The 12,663-nt window shown below is 36.3% G+C and overlaps 1 protein-coding gene across 3 annotated transcripts in view; it reads right to left on the bottom strand.

Annotated features, from left to right (window-relative positions):
* Nucleotides 1-12,663, bottom strand: part of LOC123867082 — a 125,145-nt gene that overhangs the window by 102,240 nt on the left and 10,242 nt on the right. For all 3 annotated transcript variants that reach the window (XM_045908937.1, XM_045908939.1, XM_045908938.1), the window contains exon 2: nucleotides 5,077-5,338. In XM_045908937.1, coding sequence (XP_045764893.1) covers nucleotides 5,077-5,221 — 145 coding nt within the window. In that variant the 5' untranslated portion in view covers nucleotides 5,222-5,338. The remainder of the gene's footprint in view (nucleotides 1-5,076; nucleotides 5,339-12,663) is intronic.

Below are 12,663 nucleotides of genomic sequence, written 5' to 3'. Positions count from 1 at the left end.
TTCGCAACTTGAAAGACCTGACTAATCATATTATATTACCTTAAGGTGGTTGCCCACCGCCGCAAAAAGGTCGCTCGTGTACCTTTGCCAACGTTTCTGCATTTGCGTTGATTCGCGTTCAAGATATGTGTATGTATCGTTACGATAACTTTTAAAAAAAACCCCGACACAAAAACCTCTATAAGAAAACTAGAAAAGAGCTGATAACTTTCAAACGGCTGAACCGATTTTCTTCGATTATAGCTAAGAACACTCTCGATCAAGCCACCTTTCAAACAAAAAAAAACTAAATTAAAATCGGTTCATTCGTTTAGGAGCTACGATGCCACAAACGGATACACAGATACACCTGTCAAACTTATAGCACCCCTCTTTTTGGGTCGGGGGTTAAAAAGGCGCGGTGCATGACATTCCTGAAATATAAATTACTTTCAAGATTTACAGATCTCGGTTAAATACTGAGTCCATCAGTTCTAAAATACGTAGAAAAAGAAAATCACTAATCGCCTTAGAAAAATTAAAAAAGAAAACCGAACAGTTTACCTAAGAAATCATTGGCGATAATTTCTTTAAATGGTCCGACCGTAGATATATCTAAAAACCAAGATTTCTTTTTCCGCGTAAAAAAGTAAGATAAGATTTGAAGAGGTTTTTGAAAATTCAACCTCTAAAGGGATAAAATAATTTGAAGTTATATCCATAAAAATTGGTATTTAGCCTTTCAGTTGACAAAAGAAGGAATACATGTTCCAAGTTTTCAGGAGGTTACCCATAAGGGGTAACTTCCTTAGTAATAGAAGATGAAAGTTTGTATGAAAATCCATTTCCAACTATGTAAAAAAAATTGGATTTTGGCCTTCCCACTAAAAATAACGAATATTGTAAGTATTTTAGGATTTTGGGAAATTCTAAGAAGAAGGGAACTTCTTCAAAGAAAAAAGAACTTGGAAAGAACTTGCACAGGCAGGTAGAGTTTTATACAAGAAATTAAGTAGGCTTCACTTGATTTTTAATAATCTTAAACCCACGTGGATGACGTCGCGGGCAACAGCTAGTGCACAATATAAATCCTGCGTTGCTGGCCGTTTCCGTTGAGTTAGCTTACCGTGGCTTAAAATTCGGTCAAGAGGATATCTTGGATTTAGTATATGAATGGTCTTCTAGTTGATTTTCCTCCGGCGTTAATTTTAATTGAGCGAGCTGGTAACCTATTTATAGCCTTTTCAAAGCCAGGTCTCCGCGCTGTACGGATTCCCGTGCTTGGCTATAATGAAAGTAAAGCGTGTTAAGTGTCAGCGGTTCGTTACCATGGCACCTGCGGATATGTTAAATATTTAACTGCTTAGTTTATAATTATAGTAAGTTACTATTCAATGAGATGGAGCCTAAAATGAGGACGGATAACCTCATTTTAAGGGTACTCTAATATTTTTATGTCAAACTGTCTTATTCTTTTGCCACAATTTTTAAACTATGTTAACGATACCTCAATTTGACAAAGAAAGTAGTTAGGTGAGGAAATATACGCAGCCACTCACGCACGCAGGCACGCAATCACGCACGCGCCGAGGCCTACGCGCATGCACGCACACACATACGCACACACACACACACACACACACACACACACACACACACACACACACACACACACACACACACACACACACACACACACACACACACACACACACACACACACACACACAAACACACACACACACACACACACACACACAAACACACACACACACACATGCGCACATGGATCAATGGTGGCTTTTGTGCAACATTTGTCTTCTCTTTGAAAGATTTTGTTGACCAATAAAAATAAGTTATCCTGGTAGGTACTTCTGAGCTAGAATAGCTCGCTACCACCCCCTTAGCAAGAAAGTAGTGATCTATTATCGCAATTGTACTTAATTGGTTGAATTTATCATTTTCTTGCTGCTGCCCATTTAAGCCAATAGGAGCCAATAATGAGAAAGAGCTAGCCAATCACAGGCGCGATCGTCGTACTGTAGCTGCCTGTGATGTCAAAATACGACGACAGGCCTCCTAGATAACAACTCCTCCTTCTCTACAATAGACGAACCCAAGGGCATCCATTAGTTAAGTAACACATTGTTAACGTATCCATAGCCCGTCTTTGACAAGCGACACAAAGGCTTGTGGTTAAACTTCGTCTACGCTATACGAGAGCCTTCGCCGAAATCAACACCTACCTTTGACGATCGTCTTGTCAGATGATATCGAGGTACTCGTAAATACAAGGAGGATACACACTAGCCGATAACTATCTTGAGTTAAATACAAATGTTGAGGTACATACATACTAACTAACGATGAAATAGAGAACTATATTTCGTGGTGCGTGGTTGAACTTCATCCACGCTATACGTTCTTTGATTTAGGTGTTTAACGATGTTTGTTTTAATTTAGAGATGGGCCGAATACTCGTTTAGTATATACTCGTACTTACTCGGCCGAATAACTCTGTTCAAATGCCGAGTACCGAGTAGAGAGGTTAAATTAGATAGTAAAATACATCTAAACAAAGCTCACAAACTTCCTTTTTGATTGGATCACTTGTTCCCTTTGGAAAAAGTATATTTATAATTAATTTTATGATTCTCATCTCAGCTAATATAAAAAATATAATCACTCATTACTAATGAAGACTCATGAACATGAAAATCAATTAAGTAGGTACAATACTCATCACTAATATTTGTAAATTAGCAAAGGCAAGTTATGGTGTAGTGTAAGTATGCTAAGTTTTCTGCCATGATCATTTGTATAATCTAAGTAACCCTAAACCGAGTAACTTGGCCGAGTACTCGGTTTGGCGCAAGTAAAACCGGGTAAAATTCGCTACTCGGTTACTCGGTATGACTTGTACCCGGTACATCTCTATTTTAAATCTTTTACTTAGTTACATGTTAAGTCCTATGTACGTACCTAAAATGCAATGTATCGTATATTATTCACGGCAGATCTCATAAGGGAGCTTTAGTGGATACTCAAACACAGTTTACGAGTTAGTTAGGGGCTAGACGTCTGTAAAGTTGAGAAGCGTTGAGTTTACTGCAAGTTTTCAAAAAAAAAAAAAAAACGAATAGCCTACTATTTGGTTCGTTTTCTCAAAACATTTTCTCGACAAGGTAAGTATTGTTTCTTATAACTTCTAAAATAAGAGAATGATAAAACTAAAAAAAAAATCACACTAATATTATAAAGGCGAAAGTTTGTATGTGTGTGTGTGTGTGTGTGTGTGTGTGTGTGTGTATGTTTGTTACTCCTTCACGCAAAAACTACTGGACGGATTGGGTTGAAATTTAGAATGGAGATAGATTATACTCTGGATTAGCACATAGGCTACTTTTTATCCCGGAAAATCAAAGAGTTCCCACGGGATTGTTAAAAAACTACATCCACGCGAACGAAGTCGCGGGAATCAGCTAGTATATGATTTACATTACCATGCAAACTTTCACCGAAAATTGGTTTGAACGAGATCTACTAAGTAGTTTTTTTTAATAAAACTTAATTTAAAAAAAATACACTATTATTAAAACATCGATCAAAGTTACAACGAACTACAAGAACTTTTATATGATGTTACTTGCTGCTACGGAACCCTTCATGGGTGAGTCCGACTCGCACTTGTCCGCTTTTTAAAATAATATCCTCTTCGCTCTGCCCTCCCCGCGGCAGGTGGCGTGGCGCTCGTTACAACTCTATCAAGACGTCATCAAATGCTGACTTCGCACCGGATTATTAATATTTTAGTTTTGATGCTTATTTATATTTGGTAGTTTTTAGGTAGTTGGATTAATTCAATGTAAGTGATACATACATACGATAATGTTACTTAGTTGAACTTTTTGGCGAATTTTCGACTTGGCAAAAGAATTAACAATCATAAGCCCGTAAACCTAAGTTGGGCGTGAAGCAAGGTGTGAAAGTCATTAAAAGTAACCTTTAGTTAGCTTTAATAATAACTGTTGTAGGTTATACGATCTTTAATCTTACATTTATAAAAGAAAAATCTGACTGACTGACGCTGTAGCTGAGTAGCTCAAACTACTGGACGGATCGGGCTGAAATTTGGCATGCAGATAGTCATTGTGACGTAGACATTCGCTAAGAAAAGATTTTTGAAAATTCAACCTCTAAGGGGGTAAAATAGGGGGCTTAAATTTGTGTAGCCCACCGGGCATAGTCGCGGGAATAAGCTAGTCTTAATTAAAATAGGTCTTTCCTTTTCCGCAAGAACAGTTCCAAGGATAGTAGGTACTATATGTCATCTGTCTGTTAAGTTTAGAGATTAACAGTTATTAATTACTAGCTAATTTTCGCTAATGTGTCGTTTAGTCACTATGAGATTCAAAACCATGGAACTAGGAATAACCTTAGGTTTAAAATAAAATAAAATAGAGAGCAAGCATTTGCAGCACCAGAGCCACCAGAGGAACTCGCCAATGCGGCCTTTAGATAATGCTAATTTAAAAGGTTCTTAATTAGGTAGAATCATCTCGTGTGTAAGCAGCATAAAGTTAAAATACAACATTAATTGCTGTCAGAGGGTCGCACGAAACAAAAGGGTCTGTTTTTTCGGAACTATTGTCTGAACCACCCCTTCGGCCCCGTCACGGTGGCCGGTCAGCTTTTGATGGAAAAATGTTGCTAGCTTCATGTTGCTATACATTCCTAGTGGTTTTCTTTAAAATGGTATCAGAATATTGTATAGGAACTTCAATATAATAAATTAGGCATATTAAGTATCTATACATAGCTCTCCTTTCTCTCCATGAATGCAGGATAATTGACACTTAGGCCGAGATCTATAGAGAGCACTTGGTCTTTGCTCAGACTTAAGGCACTGATAAAACAAGACAGCGTTATACTGCTGGCATAACTCTGTCTCGTTTTAACTGAAACAAGATCCACCGCAGCATCAGACCTGAGCTGCCGCCTCTCTGCAGCTCCGGCTTGTTGTGGAAGTGACGCGGTCAGCCGGTGTAGGTGTTGACACTTCACTGGTCACTTGTGTACACTGAAAGTGACACTTACCATCCTGTTTGACAGTGTTCCCCAGCGGGCCGCAGCTAGCCAGCCACGCGAGGAAGATCCACCGCAGCATCAGACCTGAACTGCCGCCTCTCTGCAGCTCCGGCTGGTTGTGGAAGTGGCGCGCGGTCGGCCGGTGCCGGGCCATCGCCGCGCCACCATTGACACTTCACTTCACTTATCACTTCTGTACACTTCTGTTAGTTGCACTTTACTTTTGTGTTGTTCATAGTTTCGGGATTACTGTTATGACACGGTTTAGTGACTGGAATTAAGAGAGATGATATGAGTAGGGTCTTAAACTCCGATATTATTGTGCCATAAATCAATAGGTAATCGAGTTACGTCAGGTATTTAGTGTAAAATGAAGTATTTACCTATCATTTCAATAGGTATTATTAGAATATTTATTACTCAAAGCAATATTCAATCATTCTTTACTGAGATTGAGATTTTATAAGAATAGTGTAGGTTGGTAATAATATGTTTCTCTGAAAATATTTCTGACTTAGAGCTTTATGTAAAATTCTTGAATTGTTTAAGTGTACCTAATCAGGTGGCTTACAAGCTTATATCAAACGATATCTTGAATCAACATGAAAGGTTACTACAAGTATTTTGTAGGGTGACCACGTTCAAAGTATTTCAAGGAACATCCAGACAAAAATTATTTAAGTCTGAAAGTATGTCTGTCTGTCATCTTTTCACAACTTATAAACATAGTTTAGAATCTAGATTTATCTGACTTTTTAGTGGAAAAATTCACAACTTATAAACATAGTTTAGAATTTAGATTTATTTGATATTTTTAGTGGAAAAACGTATCTATTCATGGCGGCAAATATGTCAAATAAACAGCATGCTATAGCTATGGGGTGTGTGTGGTGAAATAATTATTAACCTGGTTTAGCTTAAAATGTATGTGGTTAGGATTTTAGGAATAAATAGAGATTAATGTGGTTTCGTTAAGCTTGATTGACCGCATTCAGATTCAAATTCTATACTAAATAAATAACAGAATATGTACCTTTACAATTTATTACACAGAAATGAAATTCAAATTGTTACAATTTATATTTTAGCGGACTAATTAAGTTGTATTAAGTTTTATATGCCGAAATCCATACTAGTATTATAAGCCCGGAAGTGTTACCTTTTTATGACCCATCGCTTAATCTATTTTGATGAAATTTGGTACAGGGATAGTTCAAGTCTCGGAGACAAACATAGGCTACTTTTTATCTCGAAATATCAAAGAGTTAATTAAAAACTTAAATCGAGGCTAACAGAGTCGTGTAAATCATCTGGATGTAATATAAAATATCTTAATGTCATATTTAGATACAATTCATGCTGTGAAATGCTTGTTAGTGATAAACTGCTCATATTGTAATATGTAGGTAAACGATTTTATCAATAAACATAACGCACAAGTGTAAATTAAAAATTTATAACACCCCCGACGATCCAAAGTATCTGAGTTTCCAAAACATCATTTTCAAATAAATAATTATGTATTTAGGCAACGTCCATCTTGACAGCTTGACATTTGTCTATTGACATAATAATATTATGAACTTAACGGTTATCTAACCTTCTTTTCTACAAGAAAACTAGAAAAGAGCTGATAACTCTTAAACGGCTGAACCAATTTTTTTAGATTATAGCTAAGAACACTCTCGATCAAGCCACCTTTCAAACAAAAAAAACTAAATTAAAATAGGTTCATCCGTTTAGGCGCTACGATGCCACAGACAGATACACAGATACACAGATACACAGACACACAGATACACAGATACACACCTCAAACTTATAACACCCCTCTTTTTGGGTCGGGGGTTAAAAATGAACAGAGGCGATAGCTCTCGCGTAAACTGGTGTCCTAGGTTAACAAGGTTATCACGGTTAGCCTACTAAAGGTAACCTTAATAAATCAAAACGGTGAAACAGATCGTCGATAAGGCCTTTTAGCAGTAATGGACGGAGCGGTCCGCAGGTACGGCCTCTCGAATTGTGATTAATTCTTCTAATCTTCGTTAATACTTTGAACGGCCTTTAACATTACATGGCTACGTGATTTTGATAAGTAAGAACGTGATTTCGTTGAACTTATTTTCTTACTAATGGATTTTTATCGCGTTATTTTATTAGACGATTTGAACTTTTTAAATTTATTACTTTGATAAAAATTTATTTAATTTAAACCTGCTTGTTTTTTTTTTTACTTTCTTTGAAAGCTATAGGAGACCAGTGCCCTTGGGTTTGCCCGTTCTAAATGTAGAGTTTATACAATTGTTTTCTTAGTGGGTGTTTGCACGCGAATTTTACTAGTAGAGTACTATAACTAGTCTAATATCTTTGTTCCCATAACAATACAAGACTATGAGAATTCCCGTATTAGTAGAAAACAGTGGCGTATTGGGCCCTCGCGGGAAATTTAATTTAAGACCCCTTTAGCAATACTTTCAATCGAGCAGGTTTAGCTGCAAAAAAATTACAAATCTTTAATCAATACAGGACTTCACTAAAGCAAAAAGCCGAGGAACATTACTTTTGTAAAAAATTCAATCACATTAGCTACAAAATAAATCCTTTTCCTTTTTAAATGAAGATAATATATATACTTTTCAATAACCACCGCGCATTTATATTTTTTCCCTTTCGTGTATTATATATATATTGTGTGTATACGGTATGTCATGTCATAGCATTTTTGGTAGGATAGACCTATTGGGTAGATCTTGGGAGCAAAAGAAAAGGGGCCTAGCTGATGCGACAGTTTCGTCCACGTCTATATTAGTCCACGCTACGTCTCTGGTAGAAAAGTTCATATTTATGTTCACGAACGCTCTGGCGTAGAGACTAGTAAGCAAAACTTGTTATTTAAGAAAACATACACGCAAGACCTCACGTGTCTAGATCCAATTTGTATTGTGTGTCGTCAGTCTGTTTCTCATGTTACAGTATACCTAGGTAACAAGATGAAAATAATTATTATTATATCAGCGATTTTGTCCTGTATAAATTATTATATTATTAATTTGTTACTTTACAACAGGTGTGTAGTGGCGATACAGTAGGTAGGCGTACCAGTATTTTTTGTGAGAGAAAAAATTGAATGAAAAATGACTCAATAAACTATAACAACATTACTAACCTATTATGTGTATAATAACCGCAAAACATCTGCCACGTAATAATAGGGTTGTTACTTGTTAGTTACTGGTTATTTAACTGGTTTTGTATCACGAATTATTTTCATTTTTTTCTGTCAATCCTTAATTGTACCATTTTGACTTACTTTACTGTAGCAGCTTTTGAAAGCGGGTTTGAAGAACGCTTGCTTATTAAGTTTTTTTGTAAGAAAAATAGCGATCATTTACTTATATTATATTATTAAACACAAATAAGTAGGTAATTTGTATTTGTGGTTTATTTAAATATGAGCATACACCGCTAAAGAGAGCTCAACCAGGGTCACATTATTTCATACGACTCTAGATTTAAATATTATATTTAACCCCCGACCCAAAAAGAGGGGTGTTATAAGTTTGACGTGTGTATCTGTGTATCTCTTGTGGCATCGTAGCTCCTAAAGTAATGATTTTTTTTGTTTAAAAGGTAAGTGATCGAGAGTGTTCTTATAATCCAAGAAAATCAGTTCAGTCGTTTGAAAGTTATCAGCTCATTTCTAGTTACTGTAACCTTCACTTGTCGGGGGTGTTATAAATTTTTAATTTACACTTGTAAAATACACTGTAAGACTGTCCATAAAAGAGCAGTGTATGCAGTTTATGTTTTTATTTAAGGAAGAATTTATAAATCAGGTAGGTATTTTTATATTTCAGTTCTTTTTAATTTTAAATTTTCTCTTGCTCATACCTGACTGCAAATACAGTACTGACTTGTACCTAACTAATACTTGCCTTGGCTTTGAAACCGTCACTGTTTCAGACTTAACATGAAATCGATTCTGAGAAACTAGCCATTAAAATTCATACACACTCCTTCGAAGGCTGCTATAGAGAATACATTTACCCTTCAGGCGGGCGTATATTAAATATTTGAAATCCCTAGTCCACCGCACAGCAAGATAACAAGACAATGTAAGCCCATTTTGCAAGAATTCAGTTCGGTACGGATTACAAATTTTGGAGAAGAGCCATAGTGACAGAGTAAAGTTAGTAGGCAAACTGTGTTGGTTATAGCTACACCTACTACGGAAATAGATAGAATATAATAGGATAGAACGGAATAAAATGGATTACGATGAAATAGAAAGGAAAGCTTTATCTTCAATTCTTTATTTGTTCTTTAGAATTGTCAAGAATCTAGGTCGATTCCGAAAACCTGCATCAATCATTATTACAATAGCAATTTTTGTGATTGGCTGAATTTATTTATTAATTTAATTAGAAATTAAATTATTGGCTGAACCTGGAAGGGGTATAGCAGTTTTTAATGCTATGGTTTCTAGACGGCATCATACCGGAACGCTATCTTGGCGGCCGGCACGGCTTAGCCGGTAGGGTGGTAACTAGCCACGGCCAAAGCCTCCCACCAAAAAATTACCTGATTTCAGTCACGCGTATTGCTGGAGCGAATCAAATCGACGCTATTTTATTATTAACTTTATTATACGTGAATTAGGAAAGGAAATGTTTTAAACGTGAATTAGATATGTCAAAAAAATTGGAATAGCCGTACTATATAATGTAAGGTTATTTTTAAAAATTGATTTGAGTTGTCAAAAATAATATAAAATTATTAATTTACCTAATGCAGGTAGTTTGATAAAATCGATATTTGGCTCATTCGATGTCATACAATCTGTTGCTAGGAGGCCAACAAGATTGAACTTGCATAAATACGGGTGTTTTGAAGGTTTTAGTTCAGTCTCCTTCCGAGATTCGGAGCGATATCGCATATTTTCGGTATTTGGATTGTGAACTGTATAATTAGATGTTGTGATAGCAATCACGCTCTAATTAAATTATTTATTTTGGCATTAGTTTGTTTAGATTAAGACTCTCGGATTACCTTTACACATTGAACTTGTGTTTTTTGTGTTGGTAAATGAGAGGACATTCCAATAATTCCATAAAAATAATTAAATAATACCTGCTTTTCTGAGTGACGCCAATAATTCAGAAGCGGGACGTGTCTCACGTTGTCTTAATTTCGCTTTGGTATCTTTTTGTAAACAACCCACATTTGATTAAAATTTTTATTGAGTTTGATTTGGTGATTAAAATTTTTAGTTTTTTTTTAATAATTTAGTCTTTTGTGAAGTGGAAAGTAATTTGCAATAAGTGGTTCAGATTTTGTATACATCGAATGAGAAGTTAGTCGTTTGGATTTATTGTTGACTTGATATTAAAACTGAGAGTTCGGCAGTTCAGGGGTAGGTTTTAATAATTTGACGCAGGGCAGGATAGCCCATGATTTGGATTTAACTTAGGGCAAGGAAGCCCGCGACTGACATGACAAGATTGATTAGAAACACGAGGACGTGTTAAATTCAGGACGGCCGAACTGTAAGGTTATTTTTAAAAATTGATTTGAGTTGTCAAAAATAATATAAAATTATTAATTTACCTAATGCAGGTAGTTTGATAAAATCGATATTTGGCTCATTCGATGTCATACAATCTGTTGCTAGGAGGCCAACAAGATTGAACTTGCATAAATACGGGTGTTTTGAAGGTTTTAGTTCAGTCTCCTTCCGAGATTCGGAGCGATATCGCATATTTTCGGTATTTGGATTGTGAACTGTATAATTAGATGTTGTGATAGCAATCACGCTCTAATTAAATTATTTATTTTGGCATTAGTTTGTTTAGATTAAGACTCTCGGATTACCTTTACACATTGAACTTGTGTTTTTTGTGTTGGTAAATGAGAGGACATTCCAATAATTCCATAAAAATAATTAAATAATACCTGCTTTTCTGAGTGACGCCAATAATAATTCTAATTCACTGTTAACAATATTCTGACAAAGCTCAAAGGATTAACAAGCTGAAGTGGCAATGGGCAGGTCATGTGTGTCGTAGAACCGACGACGGCCGATGAGAAAGGCGTGTTCTGGAGTGGAGACCGCGTACTGGTAAGCGCAGTGTGGAACGACCTCCAGCCCGTTGGCGGCTGTACCGATGACCTGAAGAAGGTGGTGGGGAGCGGGTGGATGAGGAAGGCGGAGCACCGTGTTTCATGAAGCGCTCTTGGAAAGGCCTATGCCCAGCAGTAGACGCATACGGGCTGATGGGATGGAATGAAAATATTCTGAAGAGCGATGGGAATGATTGAAACTAAAAATGTGGGAATAGCACACCTCAAGCGCACTGCACGTTGAACACCTTTCCAGTTTAATTGGTTTTTAAATCGACCCGATTGGATTCATGCTACACAAAAAACTTAAGCCTTTTCAAACGGCCAGGTATATAACCTATATTACGAGATTCAAAAGGGATTCGTGGGCGTGTAGACCGAGAGCTGGTCACTCATTTGTTTATTGTTTATACCAAATTCAAGCCTCAATAGCTCAACGGTTATAGGAGTGGATTGAATTCTGAAAGGTCGGCGGTTCAAACTTCCAGCCGTTGCACTATTGTCGTACCCACTCTTGGCACAAGCTTTACGCTTAGATGGAGGGGAAGGGGAATTTTAGTCATGATTAAAATGGTTTAATAGTCTTTTATAAAAAAAAATCAAAAGAAAAAAAAAAAGAAATTGGATATCATTGTACACTTTTTTATTGTCAAATTGTGAAACTTGTAAGATAATAATGTAATTGGTGATTTAAAACTAAAGTTACGACGACGGTTCCCAACGCAGGTCTGAAAAGGCAACCAAGGAAACTAACACTGAAACTGTGATAATCACGATGGAACAGTTGCAATTATCGTTAGAAATGGCTGAATTTATGATAGGTATTCTTACTGCAACTTCACATCTAGGTATAGATCTACGCATGTAAAGTTTATAAAAGGAGAAACTGTCTTAGTGAAATAGCAACAACAGCAATATTTGAACTTCAAATCACTATTTCTAGAAACTTGAAATTTTGCACTCTGGTTTTCTAAACCCCTAAGGAAAGGAGTATTAGAGAGAGTATTTGCCCGCCGAAAACTGGTCTATAGAGCGTACTTACTTTGACTATTCTCAGACATAGACACAGAAGAGATTCATGAAGTGACACTCTGTATCATTTTACCTCTGTCTTATACAGAGAAGTCACAGTACGTTCGATAGATACCAACCTTGTATATTTAGAGAGTGTGCGTCACAGTCAGAAATTGCTTGCGATTGTCACAATGACAAACTTGACCAGCTTGACCAACTGCTCTAATCTGCGATAACAATTATTCACAATATATAAAACACAGTCTCGTTTTAATTGAGCCAAGTCAAAGTACGATCTACAGACTATTAAAATTTAGACCTTTACTTAATAAACACTTAAAGAAATAGTTCGCTAGCTCTTCGACTATGTTTAATACTATTCGTTTTCTATTCACGTTAAAGTGAGATTTAGGTTTTTTTTGGTGTGCTTGAGATGGTTCTATTTCTATTTTAATAGCGGTG

This window comes from Maniola jurtina, chromosome 7, assembly GCF_905333055.1.
Source record: "Maniola jurtina chromosome 7, ilManJurt1.1, whole genome shotgun sequence".
Lineage (NCBI taxonomy): Eukaryota > Metazoa > Arthropoda > Insecta > Lepidoptera > Nymphalidae > Maniola > Maniola jurtina.
This window is presented reverse-complemented; position numbering and strand designations above follow the sequence as displayed.